At 27.8% G+C, this 27,533-nt stretch overlaps 2 protein-coding genes across 4 annotated transcripts in view; one reads left to right on the forward strand and one right to left on the reverse strand.

Annotated features, from left to right (window-relative positions):
- The window catches only part of LOC103571115 (14 kDa phosphohistidine phosphatase), a 32,094-nt gene that overhangs the window by 2,614 nt on the left and 1,947 nt on the right, over positions 1 to 27,533 (reverse strand). The window lies entirely within an intron of this gene.
- On the forward strand, positions 2,553 to 26,673 carry LOC103571113 (arrestin homolog). Its single transcript, XM_008549128.2, has 10 exons — positions 2,553 to 2,621; positions 12,959 to 13,130; positions 18,800 to 18,853; positions 19,074 to 19,209; positions 19,365 to 19,517; positions 23,491 to 23,638; positions 24,507 to 24,701; positions 25,482 to 25,645; positions 25,735 to 26,016; positions 26,099 to 26,673. Exons 2-10 carry the CDS (start codon positions 12,994 to 12,996, stop codon positions 26,393 to 26,395), a joined length of 1,566 nt encoding a protein of 521 aa, XP_008547350.1. The 5' UTR covers positions 2,553 to 2,621; positions 12,959 to 12,993; the 3' UTR covers positions 26,396 to 26,673.

The following is a 27,533-nucleotide window of genomic DNA, read 5'->3' on the forward strand; positions in this document are numbered from 1 at the left end:
TCTGAATATCCTTCACTCAGATTCACCCATAGTGAAATATTGTTCCAAGTTCAATTTTTCATCACAAATAACTGAAAATAGCAACAAAAATTGATAATTATTTTTTTCCGTCCCATCATCGTTCCAAATTACCGGGCAATTGTAAGTAAAAAAAAGTTTTGCATAAAAAAACAAGGTCAACATGGCATCAACTCATTTGTATTGTTTAATTATTTAGTAATTATTAAAGCTCTCGTATATTGATCCAAACCTTTTTCATTGTTCTCTCTACTTGTATAAATTAAATGATCTCATATCAAACATATTTGTTAACTCATCATATTTATTCTGTAACATTACGTTAAAATCATCTACAAATATAACTATTGTTTAATTGCTATATATATTTATACAAATCGTGGGTTATTATCCATCAAGTTTTTATGTCAAAGTTAATTCAATTTATTCAATTTACCCACGTTAATTATTTCAATATATAAACATTGTTTGTAAATATCTATATATATATATATATATTTATATATAAATTTATCCAACTAATCAATGTATTTATATATTATTATTATTTTTATTATTATTTTATTTAAATGAATAATAAAAAAAAAAAGCGCGAACTTTAACCTTGAAAAAAAAAAAAAAAAAAAAAAATGTATTTGTTATTTAATGAAATGAATTAACTCATAATGTCTATAATTAAATTTATGAAGTGTCCTTGAACGCAGCAGGTGTATTTAAAATTTGTTTAGTTTTATTTTTCATTATACCTATAAAAATGAATACAGGAAGCGTATTTCAATGAAGGCAGAGTCTGAAAATTACTAGAAATCGATCAAGTTTTCGCAGTGGGTAGTAAAAGCTTCGGCGAGTATAGAGTTAAGTGCAAAACATCGTAAACTTCGTGTTTAATCTTTTTAAAGCTTTATATTTAAATTATTTGACAGTTATATTATTTTATCTTTCCAACTCAATTAATAATAATAAATGTCAAATAATAAAACAATGAAACGCTTGTTTAATCTATATTAAATAAACTAACGAAACGTATTTGTTCGGGATGATAACACAGTAATTACAATTTGATGGCTCTTGGGAATTGAAAATTTATCAATAGAATAATTGTATGTATGCATTATATAAATTTTAAATAATATTGATATGTTGTTATTTCGGTTAAATATCGAGTTAAGGTATGGGGTGGTGTTATTTGCTAACGAGCTCTATACAACATTCAGCCAGATGCTATTGTATCTGGTCTTATTTTAACGGGTTTAAAATTCTGAAAATACTCCAATGGAAAATTTTAATGCTTTTATATAATGTGCCAGTTCTTTAAATAGTTTATAAGAGTTAGAAAATTATAATAGAAATAGAAGATAAAAATATGGCGGTAAGGTTAAAAGAAGGTTATTTTTATTAATGGTGCGCAAGTCGGAAAAATTTTCGTGGACTGTCTATTTATTTAAAACCCTCGGAGTAAAATGTACTCTAAAGGGAAGTTTATTTTAATATCGAAACACCGAATCAAGTAAATGTGGATTTAAATAAAATCCAGCACTCCGAAATATTCCGCTGAAAAAAAAAATTTCCTGTTTACTCCATATGTGAAATAATTTTGAAAAAAGCTCCGGAGCTCCGGGAGGATCAAATTTGGAATTTAATAAAATCTATAATTACCCCAACTTTTTTTCAATGCAATCAATTTGTTCAGACGAATAAAAATTTTAAAACATATAAAATTTCCCGCCTTGTTATTAAAAATTCGAATTTTCTTCATGGAGTAAAAAATTTGAATTTAAAAATAGTCAAATATTTTTTTAAAAAATACTGAAAATGTGAGACGAATAGAGCGATCTTATAAGTGTTCTATGTCGGATACTAATAAATAACAACTTATATAAAAACTATATCTAGGTAAACTGATAACATTGAAGTAGATTGATGACAAAAATGGATCAACTCAAATGGTTTAACTTGACCTGTCGGGACGGACATGAAAAAAAAAACCGAGATAGTTTTGGCAGTCATCGAAGCGCAAATAATCCGTATGATAATCCAGTGGTGAGAGTATTTGGACACAAGCAAAAAGTGTTTCCATCGTATTCGGTCTTTCACGATCGATTAAGGTTAGTGATCTTCAAAAATATCCAATGGAGGCTTTGAATTATTAATTATTATAATGTTTAAAATTTTAAGCCCACGTCTGCATTTAAAATTCATATTAAACAGAAAGGGTTTATATATTTATAGATTTTATATGAATATAAATGTACAAAGTGACAGTATTTTTTTTTTTTACTTGTTCATTAAAAGTATATAAATAAGATGTGATAGAATGTATCCAGACATTTTGTAATTTACTGCTGTCTCTAGAGACTAAATTTCTGCAAGATAAAAATCCTAATGTTAATAAAAATAAAAAAAATCAAATAAACAGAGAATTTTATTTGATTTTTCTTATTTTTATTATTATATATTTTTTGTTACAGACTTCAGTAAAACATAATTTTATTTTGGAAAAGAGTTTTAACCGTTTCAAGAAATTACGCTTCGCTCGAGGCTCTACCGATCGAGAGCAAATAGTCGCGATGTGGAAATTGTTGAAACTGAGATACCCATAAAAGGTAATATTTGTTTTTTTATTATTCTTCATTACTGTAAGACTCTTATAAAATTCCGTCAGCAAATTTAATTTTTTTTTTGTTTACCTTTTAAGTATTCTTGTCGACGATAATAGAGTAATTTGTAAATCGATTTATCATGATCATAATGACTTGAAATTTTTTCTCCAATAAGGCAGGAAAATACCGACCAGTAATTAAGAAACAGAGATAGAGATAGAAATAGAGGTAGAAATAGAAACAGACGACAGATTAAAGGCAGAAAATACAAAATACAGAGATAGTATAGATTTCCCTAAGCAATTTCATCAACAACTAAGCTCATTAATGCGGGATCCCATCGTAATTACTAATTAGCATGTTTGTGTCAGGGTATCACAAGTTTCTGAGAGGATAACTTTGTGAAATAAATGACAAATGTGTGGGTTTTATTACTTTTTTAGTTCAAAAAAATTTAGTTTTACAATGATGTCAATAAATTTAACGAGATGATAATTTTTGACATTAAAATGTTGTGAGAATCGGGAGTTTATCGAGTAAAAAAATTAAAAAAAAAAAAAAATTCGATCTGTGGAACATCAAAATTTGAAACCTTTTAGAATTTCGAGTGGCTTTTTTTGAATTTTTGTAATTTTGACAGAAAAAAAAGGTTATCTAGAATTTTATGAGTGAAATTTGGGTAAAAATTCGGTTATGGCAAAAACTACCATCAGATGTCATAAACACCCATTCTCTTGAAAGTTTTAAAAAAAATTCGATTAGTGAAACTTCTAAATTTGAAACCTTTTAGAATTTCGAGTGGCTTTTTTTGAATTTTTGTAATTTTGACAGAAAAAAAAGGTTATCTAGAATTTTATGAGCGAAATTTGGGTAAAATTCGGTTATGGCAGAAGCTACCATCAGATGTCATAAACACCCATTCTCTTGAAAGTTTTAAAAATGAAGCATTTGAATTCTTCTTAAATCTAGAAATTGATAGAACCTACTAGTTTGTCAAATCTCATTAATATCAAATTAAATGTTCTGTTTATATAGTATTCTATGTGACAATGTATATCATTTTATATTTTTGCCATCTGGCTTTAAGCCTTGGCATATAAATTCAAAAAAAAAAAAAAAAAAAAAAAAAGGACATTTTAAAAACTCAAATTTTGAACTTTTTACGAAAGTTTTTTCATTCTGCTGAGGCTATTGGTTTCCAATGGAAATTTTTTCGGAACAAGGGTACAATTTAGTAAAAATACATTTTGAGAAATGCCTTTTGAAAACGTTTTTTTTCTACTCAAAATTCACTCATAAATTCCTAGATAAACTTTTTTTTTACTATCAAAATTACGAAAGTTCGACTCGAAATTCTAATTGGTGTCGGGTTTAAAAGTTCCTCGTCGAATTGTTTTGAAATAAATTCTACACGGGTCAGAGTGATCACGGATTTTATTTAAATTCGAATTCGCCTTGTCGATCAGAGTTACAGAGCTTTAGAAACAACCAAGTCGCACAGGATAATTAAGTAGTCAATTAATTTCAGTCCATGGAGATCAAATGAATAGACAGACATCCACTCCAGATTTAATCTGCGTTCACTCCGCAATTTTTTGACAGTGTTCGATTCATATAAAATAAAAATGTATTTAATTTGGCTCAAAGAACTCGTATGTTGATATAAACTTTTTTTTTTATTGGAATGAAAAAAAATATTTACGAGCAAATAAATAAATTTATAAAATCAAATATGAAATGAGTTTTGATAAATCGAAGATAATAAATATTAAATGATAAAATATAAATACGTATACCCATTGGATTTACGAGTTTATGTTAACATTTAAATTAAATATTGACAGTAAGCGTGAACTATGGTTGTAGCAGTTGGTTATTTATAAATTTAACGATATTGAAAGTATCAAAAATAGATTGACTTGCTGTTTAAGTATACTTTGATCGAGAGTATTGAATAAGAGTAAATTATAAATTATTTTGGTGATTCAATAAAACGTATGTGTTATTGCCGTAGCTGTGATTCTAAGTTTATATATATTTATGATGTTTAACAACAAGAAGTCAAAGCAAAAATTTTATTTATAACTTTTTCAAAATTTCATTACCAAATAACTGTGCCAGATTTTTGTTATTTACATCCACCCACATAACTTACTTTAATCTGTTTTGATTAATTTTAAAACGCAAACATTTGTTAATATAAAAATTCTTGTCACGTACGTTACTACGAGTTTCACATAAGTATTCTATCGAATTTATGTGATACAAAAATAAATTATTGGCTTTTTTTTTGTTTTGTTTTTACTTTTATTAAATTTTAGTCGCACAAAAAGTGCAATAGAATTTTAAAAAAAAATTAATAAATCGAAGTACACGGAAAAAATTTACGGTAACAATTACAGAATATTATGGGAATGGTTCCTATATTGTATGGTAAAAATTCTTATTTATATGGGTTTCATTCCTTTACAATATCGCAATATTTCCTACAAAATTATGGTAATAATTTCTATGTCACGGTAGTAATCGTTACCATACTACTATGGTAAACGTTACCATATATTATGGTAATAATTACTAAGGTATTATGTTAATAATTACTGAGGTATTATGTTAATAATTACTATGGTATTATGTTAATAATTACTATAGTATTATGGTAATAATTACTATGATATTGTGGTAATAATTACTATAGTATTATGGTAATTACTATTGTGATAATAATTACTATGATATTGTGGTAATAATTACTATAGTATTGTGGTAATTACTATTGTGATAATAATTACTATGGTATTGTGGTAATAATTACTATAGTATTATGGTAATTACTATTGTGATAATAATTACTATGGTATTGTGGTAATAATTACTATAGTATTATGGTAATTACTATTGTGATAATAATTACTATGGTATTATGTCAATAATTACCATAGTATTATGGTAATAATTACCATGAGATTATGGTCATAGTGATTTAGTATACGGTAATTTTTACCATAGTATTATAGAAACGCTTACCATAATACTATAGGAAAATATCACACATATGTGGGAGCGTATACTATATACGCATCTATGAACCGTTCCAATGGGGATATAGGATTAATTACTGCATGACTATGGAAACTATTCCCATGAGCATGGTAATCATTACCATAATTCAATTACCATACGTTGCAGGAATTTTTACCATAATTAAAAGAATGGTTCCCAGTTATAGAAACTTTTCGCGGAAATTATAAGCGTATATCCTATAATTCCAAGTAATTATTATCATAACGGTTAGCATAATTTTATCTCCGTGTAAAGGTAAAAAAGTTTAAAAATCCGCGTTATTAAACTTACACTTGCACTAGAATGAAAAAGTTAGTTTTGTTCTCAGAGGTAACATCCGCAAAATGTTTAAGTAGGAAGAAACCCGTAAAAAGCTTTCTCTTATCCCGATTAACCGCTTCCTTTATTCTTCTCGTGACACTTATAATTTCCGCAGGGACTATTTTCTTCCCACTCATCGCTTCTGTCATTACATCATTCAAATACTCTTATCAGTTTATAATATTAAATATTATTTTTCCATTTATTAACCCATTACGTCACCAAATAAAAAATATAAATTGAATTCATTGTAATTTTTAATTAGTTTTCCCACATTGACATTTATCGAGTAACAGGAAAAAAAAATATCAACGCTTTTAATTACGCAATAAATTCAATGTTATATGAATTTATTAATATATTACGCAGTTTGTTTGATATTTAAGGTTATGTTTAAATAAGACTAAATGTATATATAACTTGACGTTATTGTTGTCCTGGAAACTTCTTAATGAAGAGATAAAACCTTTTGTACGCATAAATAACCGTCGGCGATAATTTAAATATGGATATAGTTAAATTACAATAAATAAATTCCACGGGAAAAAAAGTTTAGAAAAAAATGAATATATGACTGGGCGAACTATAAATAGTTTTAAAATCCAGAGATTATTTTCTCGAGTAAAAAATTACGCGTGCGATAGTAGAAATAACTCATAGAGAACATCTGGCTAAAATTTGTCCCAGTAAATCAAAAAGGATTTGTCATTCTTATTAAATTATTTTACTATGCTGAGTTAAGTTTAATATATTGAAAGAATTCTCATATATTTAAGAAATCAATGCAGTCGCAAAAGTAATTTTTTTTATTTGCATTCAAATTTTTGCCGATTTTTGAATTAATTTTATCAATAATATTAAAAAAAAAAGTCGTTTTCATTAGTAATGTACAAGAAATTTTGTACACTACACCATTTATCGAAATTCAATACTTAACTTATCTGAAAAATATAAAAAAACATGATACTGTAAGTATAATTGAAGTATCCTTGAATATGATAGAAAACATCTGTGATATTGCACGTTATATAAATCATAACCAAGTTTTTGTTGTCCAGAACAGATACTAAGACTGATTGCAATAAATTTCATTACTCAGAATAGATTTTTTTGACTGGCTAATTATTTTGATTTCATTATTTTTTAATTTACTAGACATGGCATGCTCGCTTCATTTTTTCAAAAATGCTGCCACTATTTCAGTCGACCAATCGACAACCGAATAAAATAGTCACAGAAGTGACGTAAAACGACACGACATCCGGTCATAAACTTTTTAGAGGAGGATTATAAATTTAGTAAAAGAAAATTTTGTAACAGACCCTCCTATGTTGTATGGTAATTTTTACTATGCAGATAGTATTCTTTATTATCTTAGTTGGTATTAAAAACGACTAGCAGCGTCAGATTGTTAATGTTGCTAACGCGAGATGGTAACGGTTATTCTTACATGATGGGAATACTCTCTAAACATGAATAAGTGGAAATAAGTGAATATTCGCTAATTCCAAGTGAAAACCGAACCACTAATTTCAAAAAGTGGTTGGCACTCAGATTTAGTCAATATTCACTTATTTTACTTATTCGTGTTTACACGGAGAGAAAATTATGGTAACTGTTCCTAGTACGTTTATAAATTATCATCCTATACCGTTATGGTAATGATTACTTGGGATTATGGGATATAGACCCATACATTCTGGGATAAGTTTCCATAAGTATGGGAACAATTTCTATCATTATGGTAACAGTTTCCATATCGCATGGGAAAGAATCATAGTAATGATTACCATACTCATAGGAATAGTTCCCATAAGCAAATAGGAACCAATCCGATAACCACATTGTAATAGTTCCTAAGTGTATATGGGAATAAGCCCTATATATTATGGTAACGATTACCATAATATTATTGTAAACATAACCATCATATTATGGTAATGGTTACCATAATATTATGGTAATCATTCCCATAATGTATGGAAATTATTACATATACAAAAAAAACGCTTATTAAAAAAAAAAAAATTATAATAATTTCTAAATATTATGGTAACAATTACCATAATATTATGGTAATGATTACCATGATTCCATAGGAACTATTCCGATACCATATGGGAATTATACCCATAATTATAGAAATGTTTACCATAATATATATGGGTGTCGTTCCTATAATCAACATTTGAAAAAAACCGGTTACCATGCAGTATGGGAACCATTCCCATAATAAATTGTAACTGTTACCATAATTTTCTCTCCGTGTAGAGAGTAACTACGCATTGTAATTATTAATACATAAGACTCACGCTGAAAAAAGTGACAATACCTCCTATTTCAAAGAAGTAACTATTCTTATTTGAGACGGTAATCATTATTGTCTCAAGTGGCAAAATAAAAAAAATTTCAGTTATAATATTACTATTTAGACGGTAACTATTACTATCGACAGTAATAATTACTGTACGAGAAATTAATGGTCAATATAAAAGCATGATAATGATTATTACATACAATACAGTATACGGAGAGAAATATCAAGTAAATATGACTATGCAGCATAGTAATGGTTACATTACTCTATAGTTTATATAAGCAGTCACATAATAGCGGCGTGACACAAACTATAGAGTAATGTAACCTTTACCATGCATAGGTATCTTTACTTGACATTTCTCTCCATGTAATCATTCTCTATTACAAGATTGTCGGCTGCCCATTTCCAAAACATAGTAACTGTCAAAAAAATTTTTTTTGAAAAATTAATTGAATCATGTTCCACTGGAATTAAAAATACTAGAAAATTGATTTTTAAAAATTTGTCTCTTACTGTGTTTTGGAATAGGGCAGCCGTAGTAATTCTTACCATTTTTTTAGCGTGTAGTTAAAAATTTTTCGATTGTAATAATTACTATCAGACATCGTAGAAACTACAATATTTTTCTCCGCATGTAATTATTCATTACAGATAGTAATTTTTTACTGGAAATAGTGATTTATCATTAGTAGTGTTGTTCTTTTTTATTTTTCCTCGTTTTTTTTGACTGCCTACTGTGATTATTATTAACCTTAAGCCCCATTTTTTCTACATATAAAGTAAACGAGGAAAAAATTATAACAGTATATATTAGTGAAAAAGTTTGTTGAGATACAGTAGAACGTGATGCCCGGCGAAACGCCTGCGTGAGCTTTCCTTTGGTTGCCTTCAGTGCTCGACGAGCCGCTTCAGATGTCGGATCGGTCTGATGTTACACCGACTAGTTTCACTTGACATCGTAATTAAACTAATTTAACTTAATTACTTACAATCCCATAAAATCAACAATCAACTTGTAATTTATTACGCCCGAAATTCAATTTACTTCTATCAATGATGTAAATTATTTAAACAAAAAAAATATATATATACATATATATTATTTAGACATTAATCATGAAAAAAAATATATGTGTGCGTGACTAAAATAAATGAGTAAGGGAAAAGTTTGTTTTATTAAATATAAAAAAATGTTGTCAGTCGGTTAAATTTATACGTATCATTAAAAGTAAATTTTACTGAAACAATTATATATTTATTATTTGTAAAGATGTTCGGTTGATTGCTGTGCACATCGTTATATCATTCGATCGACCGTGGAGTGAAATTGTAAAATAAAAGTAAAAAAAAAACCGAGAAAACTTTTGCGTTGTGAGCAACAAGCGGACTTTATAGTTATATATTAGTATATAGTTCAGTGTGCACATAAAAATATATCACTTGCAAGTAGATAACGAGATTAAATCTTTTAAAGGTAATTTATTCAGTTACATTTTAAATTAATTGTAAAAAATATATAATGAAAAATATCGCGTTAATTCGGAGTTCATTTTACTCCAAGGGTACAATTAACAACTTTAGGATTTTTTTTAAACAAATCAATTCCCAAAAAAAATTAAACGAAAAATTGCACATGTAGAAAAATAAAAAATCTACAGGTGCAATTTTTCAAAATATTTTTTTTTTAATAATTTGTCATTTTGAAAAAAATCCAAACGTAATTAAACGTTAGCTAACTTATCATCCAGAAGTTAACAGACAATTAAAAGTTTTTTGATTTTTTTTTCAACGAATGAATTACAAAAAAATAAAAACTAAAAAAATGCACATGTAGAAAATTGAAAAAACTATAAGTGCAATTTTTTCAAATATTTTTTTTTTTATGATTTGCTGCTTTAAAAAAAATTCAAAAATGGAGCTAACCTCAGTATTATGTTTACTTCGTAAATTTTCCAGTGTAAATTATCTTAGATTAAATATTAAAATAATTTTTGCTGTTGATAAAAAAAAACAAATAATTTAAAAAAAAGTAATGAAAATTTAATAAAAAGAATGGAAGCACAGGTGGTGAGTGAAAATAAAAGTTAATTTAATAGTCTAAAGTATCTTGAGGATGGCCGTCGTTAAACCAAGGACAAGCAATGAAAAATGAATAAAGTTTTTAAATTTACTACTTGTCCCAAACATCATATATATGTATAGATAGATATATATATTTATAAAGAGAGGCTTTTACAGGTACACGGTACACAAAATACTTAGACTTGAAAAGTACTTTTGAGTATGTATTATATTTCGAGGTCGTCAAAAGTTATCTTGGCTTATAATGACGTAAAGCCGCTTTTTCAAAAATCCACAAAAGTTTAAAATAATAGTCATATGTATTACAAAAAAGTAAACGAGTAACATTACTCGATTGACCCGTAACTTGATATCAAAGATTTCCCACTAATGTCTTACGCTCAGTTCCTCTTTATTTTTTGCTAAAATTCAAACTTTTTTACTTCGCGTACTTTATTCCCTTTGTCTTTGGCAGCTTGGAAAAAATTACACGACCGCTTTGACGTGACACGAGATCTGTTCGTCAACAAACTCGAATATTACCCTCGAATCTCGATCCTATTATTATGCACACAATCAAACAAACATTTACGCTGTCACTTTGATTACTTTTTTTGAATAAAAAACACTTTTTATCATGTGTCTATTGTTTTCACTTTTTGCCCACGGGATTATAGGGATCGCAGGCGTTGTGTTTAGAGTGTGTCCGACATATAGTTTTTTATTGTCTCCGTGAATTAGCATTTTATCTCGAATGAGACAAAGCACGAATCAGAGATACATGCGAGCAAGCCTTTGTTTTGCTGCTACGGATTTATTCTATTATATATATTTGCATATATCTATAGCTATGAAGATTAATTAAAAAGCCTGGATTATAATTTTTTTTTACCGTGCAAAAAGGCGTTAGTTAAACTAAATATTCATAAATAGTCTGTCAGCGAGCCGTTTTTCGTTTATATTCACGTGAAATTTAAAACATAATTACACAGAAAATATTTATTCAGTGGAAATTCATGACAATTAAACACTTTAAAGTTTTAACCCTCAGATAAAAAGCAAAAAAAAAAATTAATTAAAAGTTGACAAAAATTTTATCCGCATTTGAAATAATAAAAATTGTTTTCATACTTGACTACAAATTGGATTATTTAAAAAATTATAATTGTTTTTGTGTAATTGATGAAAAACATGTTTTTAATATGAAAATATATTTTTATATATTCATGTAAAGATAAAATAAAACTCAATTATAACAACATAATCTGTTTATATTGAGATCCCCGAAGCACCAGCGTCAATGTACCCAAATTATATTCTCCCGCGGTTTATCGCGCAGGATTTTATTAGCAAGCGATTACCAACTCTATTATGCATGATCGATCACGTAAGCTTTATCTTTTAATAATTAATCACTTGTCACATTCAATATTTTTAAACTAAAATTCTCCGTGAATTTTTTAAATTTTTCACTTCTGCCCGCATGAAAATAATATATGATAAATATATATGGAAAAATATATAATCAATATGGGACTGTATAATTTTTTTTATATATAATATAGTAAGTTTTAATATAATTAATTATATACATAAGTTTATAAATTAATACATGTATTATATATATTTATAATCATATATGTAAACTTATAAGTTAGCATATATATGTATTACATATATTGATAATTATATATGTAAATTTGTAAGCTAGCATATATATATATATATATATATATATATATATATATATATATATATATAATATATATATTGAATCTTATAACAGAGGAAGACAGAAAAGAATAGATTTGATTTATTCTTATATATATGGGAATTATATGGTTCTATATATCGAAAAATATATAAAAATTTATAAAATTCAATACATGGTACATATATCGTGTCATATAATGATAAATTATAAATGTATTCTTATTTGTTTCCATATATAAATAATATATTGAAATCATACAAAAATATATGAAATTATATAAGAAAAAACATATATAGAAATATAATAAAATCGGCCAAAATTTATATAGTTCTATATAAAATTTCATGTACTGTCACATATTTATATCCATAACATATATTTTTTAATATATGTTTACCATATATATTTTCACGCGGGCGCTCTGTAATTTTTTTAAACGCGACTGAAAATTGACATCAACCGAAAAAACCAAACTCATAAATTTGAAGAGGTTCCAAAAAATCAATCCCTGAAGCTATGGAATGTTTTCATCCATTTCGTACCTTTCGTTTCCTCAATTTTTCTCATTTATTTTTCACCGCATATACATTTCAACCCCCAGAAAATCAATCAGGGATTTTATATAAACTGCGGAGCCTTCAGAGTCGGAGCGTTAAGTTAAGCCTCTACAATATAAAAAAATTCAAATAGTAAATCATGAGATAAAAATCTAACCAATATGACAAATGATTGATCCCGACATTGACGCATGGTAAAAAATTATTCCTGCATAATTTTTTTATCGACGCTTTGGCTTTTATCAATATAGAGAGTGCCAGTATAAATTTGTATTGTGATAATAAGTGATAAATCAAATTACAGGTTGCTTTTAAGGTATTAAATAAACGATTGACAGGATGGAGGATAGTTTAGATGCCATAGAAAATGCTAACGGCGATGACAAAAAGACATACGAGGAGGCTTGCAGAAATGTGGGTCGTCAGGAAGAAACATCAAGTGGATTGCAGCAACAGACAGACACGCGATCTGATAGGTGACTACTATACGTAAACCCTTTTGCATTGTTATTATTATATATATATTATATATATTATTATACAAAGTACTCTGGTATTATAAAGCACTTTGGCCAATTTAAAAGTATCCAACAAGTAAAAGCCATACTCAGTATGCCGAACACAAACTTAGAACTTAATTTCCTCAGACTAAAGTTACTGTCAAAGCTTCTTAGAGTATCGATAAACTATTCCAAGATAATTAAATACTTTTAAGTCACCGTAATATTTTTTCCGCACGTAGCATCTTAGACAAGCTTTTGGCAGACTTTACCGATATTAAGAGATACGCACTTCAAAAATGTGAAAAGAATATTCAATGGTATTTCCCAGTAGAATTAACACAACTGGTACAGAGTACAGAGTAGTCTCCGGATTACGCTGGGGAATTAAGCCAACCCCTTTTTATCAAATTAAGTCTCACCTATTTTTACGACAAATATAATTAATAAACTTTGAATGGGAAAACTTGAAGTAAACTTTTGCGTGAATTTATTTACAAATAAAAATATATAAATAAATTTAAAAAATATGTTTTAGTTAAAAGTTTACACTGAAGGTTTAATGTTTAAACCAAGTAAAGCGTCTTTATTATTTTTATTCCGGGTTTCTGAGGAAACTACTGTCAGAATAAATGATAAGATATGAAGGGAAACAAAAGACACGTATATATTGTATGAGGGGTAAGATAAAATGATGAGCGTGACAAGTGGGTCTAAGCCCAAGACACTTTACCGTTGGTACTATCATCAAATTGTATAGGGGAATTTCATTTTCACTATCACTCCTTTTATTTTTATATCTTTTACTTTTTTTTTCATACATTTTTTCATTCTTTTCTCAGTCCAGCGCTGATGATAACTGTCCCAGTTCACAATAGACATTTCTTTCCATCACTTGTTCTTTATGTGCAACAAAAACTCCAACCTGTAGAGTTTTCGCGACGAGATTTTGTTATTTTCCAAGTGGCTGCTAACCATAATTGGGATACCGTCAGCTATATGTTGCTGATGTTGTTATAATTTATAATGTAATAAGAACAGCGCTGGCACCAGCACCAGCACATAACATTTCTCATAGAATATTCGTCAAGGATATTATAACTACATACGTGGTACAGCCCATAAATAAAACATGCAATGCGATAACCAGCCTGAGTGTAGTCATGTTACTTAATATCATTAAATATATAACCTTAGCTATCAAATCCCTGTCCGTGTGTTCTAATTGGATTAAGACAATGATTCAATGCAAGTTTGTCTACATACAAGGGATTAACTCACAAATTGTGTGATTCTGGCAAGTTAATGGTCAAAGAAAAAAGTACTGGACGTAGTAAGGTTTATTTTATCGTTTTTTTGATAGTGGGGTCACTTTATTACTCGGTAGCATGAAAAAAAAGCTTTTTGAGGGAGTGGTTGATGGAAAATATATAAGATTAAAATTATTTACGAAATTAATATTTTTTATTCGAAAACACCCTTGTCACTATAATTAATCGATAGGTCAATAATCGATACCGTGTGCGTGTGTTCTATTAGACTAAGTGGCAACACCTAAAAACTGTTATTTACGCGAGTTTGCAAAAAGTAGGCCAGCCTTGGAATAGAAAGAACAGATGCATTTAAGATAAAATACGTTATTAACATAAATATATTTATGTATATATTGAGAGCAGCCTGACAATATATACGCAAGGACAATTTCACAATATTTTTACCGAGATATGGTTATTGTTTTGAATAGAGTGTCGGAAATAACTATATTGCACTGTGTATTGTAAGATAGAAATTTCAATCGACTAGATTCTTTTTCTTGATACATATAAATACGAAGTTTCCTATTTTTATTTTAGTTGTTATTCCCGAGTGCTAGCTTGTTTCCTATTCCCTGAGCAGACCGAACACATCTGGACTCCTTTTTCTTCTCACTGAACAGTAGAGACTTTAACTGATAAAAGCGGAACATTCAATCTACTTTTTATTTTTTGTTATTGTTCTTTATTTTATTGCTTATATATTTCATTTTTCCTCTGATAGTAACAATAGCTAATTTCTACGGGCTCATAGCATTTAAGGCTGATGAAAACCTGATTTTTAATAAAATATTTTATTTTGTTGATAGAAAAGTTTATTTTCTAAACTTTTCATTCAGATCATTTTTAATTAAAAATTTGAATAAAGGCGCGAAATTTTAGATTAAAGTATGGAAATTTAAAACTGAAAAAATTTCTAAATAATTTTTCTTTTATTTTCATTCGGAAAACTTCAAATTTCAGTCAGATAATTCTTTTAACTAAAAAAATATCATTTAAGAATTTGAATAAAAGCGCGAATTTTTAAATTGAAGTATGGACATTTAAAACTGAGAAAATTTCTAAATAATTTTTCTTTTATTTTCATTCGGAAAACTTCAAATTTCAGTCAGATAATTCTTTTAATTAAAAAAATATCATTTAAGAATTTGAATAAATAAAAGCGCGAATTTTTAAATTAAAGTATGGAAATTTAAAACTGAGAAAATTTATAAATAATTTTTCTTTTATTTTCATTCGGAAAACTTCAAATTTCAGTCAGATAATTCTTTTAACTAAAAAAATATCATTTAAGAATTTGAATAAATAAAGGCGCGAATTGTTAAATTAAAGTATGGAAATTTTAATCTGAAAAAATTTCTAAATAATTTTTCTTTTATTTTCATTCGGAAAACTTCAAATTTTAGTCAGATAATTCTTTTAACTAAAAAAATATCATTTAAGAATTTGAATAAATAAAGGCGCGAATTTTTAAATTGAAGTATGGAAATTTAAAACTGAGAAAATTTCTAAATAATTTTTCTTTTATTTTCATTCGGAAAACTTCAAATTTTAGTCAGATAATTCTTTTAACTAAAAAAATATCATTTAAGAATTTGAATAAATAAAAGCGCGAATTTTTAAAATAAAGTATGGAAATTTAAAACTGAAAAAATTTCTAAATAATTTTTCTTTTATTTTCATTCGGAAAATTTCAAATTTTAGTCAGATAATTCTTTTAACTAAAAAAATATAATTTGAGAATTTGAATAAATAAAGGCGCGAATTTTTAAATTAAAGTATGGAAATTTAAAACCGAGAAAATTTCTAAATAATTTTGATAAAAAATTTTTAATAAAAAAAGTATTTTCCCATTAAAAGTTTAGTTTTTCCTCAATGTTTATCAAATAATTTATTTTGTCAAAATAAATATTTACGTTTGTATAAAATTTTACTTATAAAGAAATCTCATTAAAGTAAATTGAAGTTACGTTTAACTCGCCCGGATAGAATTTGAGGCGACCAAATTTCAATATAATTAAACAAACTTTACTTGATATAAATAAATTAAGTATTAGTCAAACGGATTAATCAGCATAATGAGTTCTTTCAATACCGCGGTAAAAAAAAATAATTCAAAGTCCCTGATAATTTAATTCTGAAAGGAATCGATCACGTTACTTAACTTCTGAGTTATTTGAAGAATAAAGTTCAAAGAAATAAACTTTCACTTTTTCATTAACAATTTAAAACTTTAAAAGTGATCTCAAATTAAATCACACCTGGTGTAAGATAGTAACTCCTCATTGCCTCAAGTCAAATGTAAATTATTTGAGCCGTTTGTTAAATATCCCGATAAAAGTTTTATAGATATTTTTTTTCCGTTGAAATCTTCGAAACAAGTGAACTAATTTGAATAAATCTCATAGCCACCGAAAGATTTTATTACAAAACTGTCTGGCTTAATTCGTAAATTTATAGATTAATTTATTTTCAAGTTACTTTTAATGTAAACTCTAACATTTAATTTAAAAAGAGTTTATTTTTACGGCGTCATAGCAGAGACGATTAGACTAATGAAAATGTACCAGTCAATCGGAAAATTTTATTCTACTCAACTTTTATTTTTATACTTTTTCATATATTTTGTACTTTTCTCAGGCAACAATAGCTAATGCCTGAAGCTGCGTCATCCTTTTTCTCATTAAATTTTTCAGTGATATATTTATATATCTGCTACTTATATTACGCGGTCGATTTTCTTTATGGTTAGTTTATTACCGTGGAAAAAGAATAATAAAAAAATAAGGGCAAGAAAAAGAAGAAACTCTACAAGATGAGAGAAAATCGATTTCAATAACCTCTAAATCTACAAGTTAGACTCGTTACATCGCGTCAAATAAGATGATTCAAATTCCTTGCACCCGTGAATTATAAATATCAAATTACTTTTCCGTAATAGCTGGAGTGATTAAGTGAATGAATAAACATCATTTTGTTAAGTAATTCGTTAAAAGCAAAAAAAAAATGTATCAAATTTAAATTCCATTAAGAAATTTCATTTTTTAAAGTATATCCTTACTGCCTTCATTTTTATATTTTTTCTTAGCCTATATAAAAATTTTAATGTAGACGACAAAAAAAAAATTTCTTGAAAATTTGAGCCCTTAATTTAAATTTGAAAAGGTCGCATTCCTACTCAGGCAGTTTTTCTGCAATAGTCTAGTTTTTGAACTCATTTTCTAGGGCGAGTCACAATTAAGGACGATTTTTGCTTTATTTTTGAAATTAATGGTGTCAAGTTTTTGATATTACGCCGAAAATATTGGTCTTATTAAAAAAGTTTTCAAACAAAAGTTGTAGCAAATTTAATTTTCTAAAAAAAGTGTCTCTTATGTTTTTTTCTTAGGACTATTAAGAAAGCCGTAGTTTCAAAATTAAGATTTTCATAATTAACAAAAATTTGAATCATTCGTTATTAATTTTAATTTTTAAATTACGGTGAAAATATCGGTCGTATACGAAAATCATAAGAGACATTTTTTTTGGAAAATTAAATTTCCTACAACTTTTGTTTGAAAACTTTTTTAATAAGACCAATTTTTTCACCGTAATATCAAAAATTCATTAATTAATTATTAATTGTTATTTTTAAATCAACCCAAAAATCCTGGCCCTACTCATAACTTTTGAATCGTTGAAAATGCACCTGTCACTCGCAGAAATTTTAAAGAAGACTTCAAGCTCTATAGAGCCCAAAAATTAGTCGATTGTTCAAAAACTGCATGAGTAGGAATTTAGAAAAAAAAAATTTGATATACATACAGTTTTTAAATGGGAAAACTTTAAAAGACCGCGACTTTTTAAAATTCAAAAGTAAAGACTCAAATTTTCAGGAAATTTATTTTTTTTTTTTTTTGTTTTTTTTCTGGCGTCTATATAATAAAATTTTCATATACGCTAAGAAAAAAAAATGTTTGAAAAAAAAAAAAAAAAAAAAAAAACACCCTAATATATATATGAAGGTACCTTGTTATATGAAAGTGCTTTTCTACCAAATACACCGTGCAAATATAATTATCCGAGGGTAAAATTAAACGCTATAGCTCAATATAAAATTTTGACGTTATTCCTCTTTCGCGCAGCATCTAGAAAATTGAATAGTTCATGCAAAGCATATTAAAGCATCACAAATTTTCCATTGTCAACAAAATATCGTTCATGCGGAAATACAAGCTCCAATTAAATTATCATCTACAATACCCAACAATTGCTGAAAAATTTTACAACTATGAAATGAATTTGAAATATTCATGCCCTCGGAAATAATATTTCATCTCTTATTATTTACAGAAAAATCGATCCTACCCCATCACCGGTCAATGATTCGATATTCAACAACCAAAGGTATTTACAAACAATTATTATTTTTTTTCGTCACAAAAAGTACTTTTATCAGAACGTCGTTATTTTTATCAACTCACTATCATTTATCATCTCAGTTTTTAAAAGAAAAATAATTTCATTAAATATTAATTAAATTTTTCATTTAATAAATAATATTATCTCTGTAAATATTAATTTTATTTAAAATTAATTATTTACTTCAAATTAGTTTTCATTTCAGGGTATTCAAAAAATCTTTACCGAACAACAAATTGATCCTTTACTTAATTAATCGTGATCTCATAGTCTACAATGGGAAAATAGATAAGCTCTTGGGCGTAATAATGGTAGATCCAGAATACGTTGAAAACAAACGGGTAAGTAGCTTTTGTATAGATAGATATAGATATAGAACTAGAGTATATACTCTATATGTATATATGTACATATATATTGAGTATTGAATCAACTAGATGAAGTACCCAGTAGACTGGTATTTCATGGATGATTGAATTGGTTGGTGTATGAGTAGGTGTACGGACAAGTCACTTTGACCTTCCGATATGGACGAGAGGATGAAGAGGTAATGGGACTAAAATTTTGCACCGAGGCAATAGTCTGCTTCGCCCAACTGTATCCTCCATATCCGGGCTCAGATCACCAAGAGCCATCGACAGCTTTACAGGTAGTTACTAAAATACATCTACTACGACACTCGTATAAATTATTCTACTTGTCATCTGCACATCTACATCATATATTTCATATACTTCATACATTTCATAGGTTTCCACATTTGCAACCCTCGCACATACGCAACCACACTACGTTATAAACATGCGTAACATGTTGCCGCCATAGTACACGCGATTTAGACGACAATTATTGAGTATCGGCTAAGTGGGAGTTGTTACACAGCTCAGAGGGTTTATTGTTTTCCGTGACCGACTCGTCACTAACTAGTGCAGCAATAACATAACAGCATATTCCGATTAACCACCAGCCCCCGAGCTCAACTCGACGCGGGTTGTTCATTAATCAATTTAATGAGAATAACTGACAGAGCAAAATGACCCACTGCATTTATTATTAATATTCTTGTTAACATATAAAGCATACTGCTGAATATATATCAAGATCGACAAATACTTTTCATACGTGAAATTATTAAGCAGTTAAATTGAATTCTTCGCATTCATATTTTGCTATCAAATATATATCAAATACAATTTTTATTTAATTAAAAACTGAGAACAAAACGCAAATATTGTTTTTTTTTTTTTATGTACACATATATTTGCGTTATTCATTATAACTTGTTTTTAAAATGAATAATAATTGCATGCATGAATTCATTTTTATTGTGCATTTTTTTTCTTTTTTAAATTTAAATAATTAGAACCAAGGTGATTTTTTTTAATATTCTGCTTTGCATAAAGATAGTAAAAAAAAAAAAAAAAAAACTGTGATTAAAATTTTTCATTGATTTTTAAAAGACCGTAAAAGAAAAAATTTAAATTTTTTACCGCACTTATAATTATATTTAAACAAAACAAAATTTGTTATTAAATATCAAAAGTTTAGCTGTCATATGTATGTATACACATATATATGTAATATCAATAACCGCAATCGATATCCGGAATATTAAATTCACTGAGCGTTATAATCCTCCTTGACTTTGTGTTGTCGACGTTAAATTTCAAACTCGAATTCAACATCACTTTCGTCTTGACACATCTCACGACTCAGCATCAACACAAAAGGAAAAAAAATAATATAAATATACAATATAAGATGATAAAATTCGTAGGAATATAGCGCAGAATATAAATATGAGTATATACGATATCAGAGTAGAGTATCAGTAGATAAAAATTGAAACATTTCTCTTTTCACCTGAAGAAATAATATAACGTTTTTATTTTTCTGCATCAGAAGAGATGTACACTCTGACGTCAGAGAATTGAGACCTGACCTTGGCCTCGACTCGATAAACTCGCCGCGAATTTAGTCGCGTTTACCATTTTATGACAACTATATACATATGTATGTATATATATCTACACTGACAATATATAACACACATACTATATAGATGCACGAGAAGATTGTAGACCGTAGCTTTGAGGTGTACGATGAGGCCATCAATTCGGGCGCTCATCACTTAGTCGATAAATTGAAAGTACACAAGATTAAGAGTATATATATATTTTGATAGGTCACAGAGTCAAGGTTAACAAGGACACCAATAAATTTACTGTCTGAAAAACTGTCCTCGGACATGTTGCGGAAGGAGTTTAGGATTTCGCTCTTTATACTCGATCCCATCTACTTAATTATTTGCTGTTAGCTGCTAGCTCCCGGCTCTACTGTATAATGAATCAGAAATACTTGAACATACATATGTATATATATGTTTAACTTGATGAAGTAGCTTAAGTTAAGTTAGTATCTCGTGACACACGGCATCTGTTCGCCCTTAAATTTCCGTCCTATTACAAACTCAGCTGTAAACATAAATCTTTTTAGCTTTATTTCCTAAAACTCGCGATACGATATGAGCGTATGAGGACACAAATGGAGAAAGCCGGTTGGAAACTAACCAACGGAAGCTAGATATAATGTAGACTAGTGAACTAAAGCTTGTATCAAATAAATACTACAATGCACCTCTGGTTGAATAGAGTAACGCACCAAAGTCCAATATAACTCATCACTGCTGGTTTGTTCAAATAGACTAGAATATGCTGCTCCAACATTTAGCACTGTGGGTTCCTGACGACTACCATATTCTCTAAAACTTTATACTGTGTTAATAGAAGCTAAAAGCTCTTTTTATTATAAATAGCTTATATATTTTGAGAAAATAACTCTTCCTATCTATGGTACTTGCGTTCTATTTCCCATTTGTTTCATAAGCTACTTAAACAATAATAAGGATAAAGTACCCGAGCGATAGAATTTGATGGATGAAAAAGATAACAGATAAAATGGTTAAAAAAACAATTGCGTAACTGCATTGATAATCTGTTATCATTTTTTAGAGATAAATTTTTCGAATGGATTCTTTTTTGAGTTTCATTTGAATATTACTCGGCAATTTTATGAGGCCATTTTTTTTTAATTCTGTCGCGAACAAGGCGAGACCTTCGTCAACGAGAGTGCTTTCGACCATTTCTGTCAAACTTTTTTTTTTTTTTTTTTATGTATGCTGTTATATATATTATAATATACATGAATGAAGTTCCATCATTCAATTCAGTCGTTATACACTTGATTACATTCTTATTATATACAATGAAGTTAAAATGAAAATATGTATGTCATTGTCAGTTGTCATCCGTCATTAAATAAACAACCTATATTTTAAAATAGTGTCATGTAAAAATCCTAGTGTTTCAATCATATTTATAATAATAATACAAGAGAAAAAATATAACAAAAAAAAAAAAGGATTTCTTGGTGCAAAAAAAAAAAATTTATGATGAAATGAAAGCAGGAATTTTTTCTCGCTTCAAAAACATTTTTATTCGCCCTAAGAAATTTTTCGCATAATGAATTGAAAACGAAAATTTTCTTGAAGGAAAAAAATTTTTTGAATAAAAAAAAAATTATTTTCTAGTCTTAAAAAAATTTTTGTTTCACAAAACGAAAATTTCTTAGGCCACGTGAAATTTTCTTAGAGCAAGTATAAATTTTTCGCGCCAAAAAATCCTTTTTTTTTTTGTATGTATGGAAAAAAAATATTTATTGCTTCAACAGGAATAGGTCCAGTAGCATGAGTTTGTTGCTGCAACAGGACTAATCTTGTGAATACTAAGAGCAAGTCCTGTTGCAACATTTCTTATTCTCCCATGTACATAAAATATTATTTTATAAAATCAAAGCTCCTAGAAAATAATATTAAATGTTTATGTAAACCTTAAATGTCAGCTGTCTTAACAATTTGATAAATGCAAAAAAAAAAAAAATAATAATGGATGTATAAGTTGTGCATCGAGTGGAATTCTTTGTACATGTTTCAACTCGACGAGCTTTTTAAAAATATTTTATTTTATTCGCAAGCATGAACAATTTAAAATAAAAAAAAATTATTTAAATGCTCACAGCTCTGTCTATATATTTCATATTTTAAATTCAACTGAAACAATTAAAAAAATGTTGAGAAAAAGTAAAGCTTTTGCTTAACAAACCCAACAAACTCATTTTATAAATTAAACACGCGAGCCTTACAAGCACTAATTCAAGTTGCTCGTAAAAAATTAACACCACTTCGATAATAAGAAAAAAAGTTTTAACATTAATATGAAATAATGTCGTATATTTTTTACTGTCCAACTCCTCAGTGCTTACTATCATCAAACAGCCAATCAATCTATATCAGCCACACGACAACCATCGCCCTCATGTCTCGTAATATTTATCCCTACGATATACCTTTCATGATAAAAGTTATCTGTCCCCATCTATAACTCAGCAAACATCAATATCGATTGCGACAAAAATTACTGGGAAAACATCGCTTGAAAAATATACATCTAGGATATATGAGTATAATGATAATGCCAATGATTAATGCTCTAAGAAACTTGAAGAACTAATCTTTATAATTGGAAACTAATCTATATTTTATTTATTTATTTCATGTAATCCAGGAAGCCTTAATTAGAAGACTAGGACCTACTTCTCATGCATTTTCTATGGAGATTCCAGCAGTTGCTCCACCCTCAGTCCATCTTTTGCCCGCTAAAGAGTATAATGGAGCCCCTATTGGAACTTGTTACGATGTAAAAGTTTATGTCGGTAAGGTTTCATACAACTTTTATTTAAAAATCGACACAAAAAATTTTGTTCTATTTATTTTTGTGAAGCGATCGATTGTAGAGTTAATGAGATGATTTTTACTACACAGAAAAAAAAGATTTCTTTGAGTACAAAATTTTTAATTGACCTGAAGAATTTTTTTTCTGTGTAGTACTGCAATAATTGATTTTAATTAAAGATAGAAAATGATGTTAATAATTAATAACATAAGAAATCAATTATATATTTTTTTAATTGAATTGAATTAATTACTTAATGTCTGAATATAAAATCAATTAATTCAAAATTAAATACATTATCAATTTTTTTGTCAAAAAAATTAATTAATTAAAAAGTGGATTACTATGATAAGAAATTAATTTTTTTTACCCATGAAATTTAATTATATGATTTAATTAATTATAACTCAATCCATTTTTAAAAATCGCAAATGAAAAATAAAATTGAGGTTTTTATTTAACGGTCTGAGTTATATTTTTATTCATAATTAAATTATTTTAGAAATATTGATATTATTGAATTGTAAATTTAATAAGACTTGAATCTCTCTGAATATTTTCTGTTGCCGCGAGAATTATTTAAATCGATTCCATTTAAAAGAAACTGTGAGTACATATATATAAGCCCGCCCACCAGATATTATTTTAAAAATCATGGGATACTCGAAAGAATTTCCAACAGAGATTTATTGAAAATAAAATTCATATAAATCCAAGTAATTAAAATAACTTTTTTATTTTTTTTAAAAGTTAGAATATGCGTGAAAAGTTTTAAACTAAAATATAAAAATATTTTATAGAATACTCAACACTAATAATATAAAAGTTTTAAATAACTTATTTTATAGCTGAAAGAACAGATGAAAAAGTTCATCGTAATTCAGCAATACGAATGGGAATAAGAGTTGTACAACGTACAAATCCAGCACCTGTACCAGTGAGTAATCTCTACTCGGTTTCACAACCAGCAACAATTCAATCTGACTGCAGGCCACAAAGGACACGAATAATGGAGGGTGAGAATGAGATCGTTGAGTGCGACGGTGAGTAATGTACTGAGAGAGTTAGTACTCCATATACTTTCAAAGAAGATTTAAGTTAATTTTTAACCACCATTGTATTTACACAAGACTTATTAATGTCTCTGCTTAATTAATAAAGCTCACAGATAATTAATTTATTTATTTACATTAAAGTGCCAAATAAAATCGGTATTTTTATTCGGTTTCATGCGGAAATTACGTTAAATGTAACATAAAAAAAAAAATCGGTACCAAGTTTCGTCCTTCAATTCAATTACAAAACCCGCGCTCGCTCAAATAAAATTTCCGTTTTAAATAACATGGGAAATATTTTTTTTTAAGTGAAATTTTATAACTCGTTAACTGATCAATAAATTGAAATGACCGTAACATATTTTTGTAGAGAATCAAATAATCTACAAAAAATGTCCTGTGACATTTTGCGATAAGACTGATAGTTTTGGTGTAAAGTAAAAAAAAACTATAAATTTACCATAAATTTGAATTTCAGCTCAAATAACTTGAACAATCAGATTTATCAAAAAATTATACGATGCCTTTTTTATCGAGCACTTGATTCTCTACAAAAATATGTTACAGTCATTTCAATTTATTGATCCAGTAACAAGTTGTAAAATTTCAGTTAAAAAAAAAGATTCTTCTTTATTCAAATCTCATTTACTCGAGCGCGCATTTCGTAATTGCGTAAGGGCACAACTTGGTACCCAATTCTTTTTTATCAGACATTTATATATAATTGACGTTCTTTGATTAAATAAAATTTTAAATATCTGCATTCAGAGCCACAACCCCCCCATGCCATAGTCGAGAAACCATTTCTACTAAATGCCGGTTCAATACGCCTAGAGGTGCATCTAGATCGCGCTAATTATACTCACAGCGACGCTATACAAGTCCACGTGACTATTAATAATGATAGCCACAAATCCGTAAAGAGGATTCAGGTGATTACTCATTATAAGTATAAAGAAAAAAAATTAATGTCTTTATTCCTCTAAATACTTTTTTAAAAATTAATTAACTGTAATTACAGATTTTACTACTTCAGCACGTGGACGTGTGTATGTTTAAAAGTGGGAAATTTAAAAACGTCGTCGGAGCAGAGGCAGAACGAGAAAATTGTCCTCTAGCTCCTGGGACAAATTTCACAAAAACGTACAGTGTTAAGCCGACAATGAGTTCAACTAAAAATTGGATCGCGCTTGAAGATAATTATACTAAGACCGGAAGTAGTTTGGCCTCAACAGTCGTCTGCGCTGGATATAATGACAAAGACAGAGATCCTTTTGCGATCAATGTATCTTATTACGTAAAAGTAATTAATTAATTAATTATAGTAAGATTAAGTAAGTAATTAGTTTATTAACTAATTGGATTTTTAAAAAAAAAACTTTCAGGTAAAACTTCTCGTCTCATTGATGGGCGGAGTAGTTTCTGTCAAATTGCCATTTACGTTAATGAATCGAACTTCGGATTCAGAGCTGTGCAGCTTTCCATCACCGCTGAGAAACCCGTCGTCGCCGATGGTAGCAACATCGAATGAAAATAATGTATGCAAAGACGAAACAGGGTATTTAGCAGTGATGGAAACGTCTGTTCAGATGGACAGCGGGAAGGTGAGCACTGAGTTGGCAAAAAGGAAAATGACTGACGTGGATATTATAGAGAAGAATGAGATTTCGGAAAGTACCTGAGAGCAGGACAGGGCTTACGCTGTCATAAGCCAGCCCTGTAATATTAACAATTCAAATTCAAATAATAATAAAAGTATTGCGAGTAATACGATCAAAACTCTCAGTAATACTAATCACGGAAATTGCACAGAGGGTTTCAGTATTCAAAGAGCTTGTTGCTGTTTTCGACGAGCGTCCTAGTGTATATTTATCAACTGTATAAATTTAATTATCTTCAATAAGTTTATTGATACAAAAAAGTCAATTTAATTATTAAGATGTTTTTTTTTTTTAAATATTTTCACTATGAAATTTACGGGATCTTTGAAAATTAAAATTCAAAATTTTGATGAGTTTGAATTTTCCCGCCATTTTTTTTTTACTTTATTAGTTTGTTAATTTATGTAAATTTAAAAAAAATGAATAATAGTAAAGTAAAATGATACTGAAGTTAGCCAACGTCTAGTAATTTTTGAATTTTTTTTCAAAACAATTTACAAAAAAAATTATTTTCAAAAATTGCACCTATAGATTTTTTAATTTTCTACCTGTGCATATTTTTACTACTTTTTTTTTTTTTTTTTATAATTAATTTGTTAAATAAAACCGAAAAATTTTGTCTGTTAACTTCAGGTTACAAAGTGAAAATATTTTTAAAAAATATTGTGAAGAATAAAAATGTAATTTTTAGGATAAGATTTATTTTTTTTGTATCAACAGAAGCCAAAGTATATCAAAAAAATTATATAAATATATATTTATTTAATAAGCTTTATGTTATTATTTTTTGTAACGGATGTATATCTTTTTACTGCCATCGACAGCCAATCTCATAAAAAAAATTAATCTCTCTATTTTTCTTACTCTTTACAATTATTTCAATTAATTAAATTTATAAGAAAATTATTATTCTAGTATTTTGAATTTGTACAAAAAAAATGTAATTTGTTAAAAAATATCTCTCTTTGATCTGTATTTAATGAACTGTAGTTAAAGTTTAATAAACAGATAATTTTATGTACAAAAAATAAATAAATAAAACTATTTTACGGTGTCAAATAGAATAACGTCCTTCCAATGCGTTACCTTGGTTCCGTCAAAATAAACCACCCAAAATATCGATTCGCCCAACCTTCACTGTCTACTACTATATGTAATT

The sequence above is a fragment of the Microplitis demolitor genome, chromosome 7, assembly GCF_026212275.2.
Source record: "Microplitis demolitor isolate Queensland-Clemson2020A chromosome 7, iyMicDemo2.1a, whole genome shotgun sequence".
NCBI lineage: Eukaryota > Metazoa > Arthropoda > Insecta > Hymenoptera > Braconidae > Microplitis > Microplitis demolitor.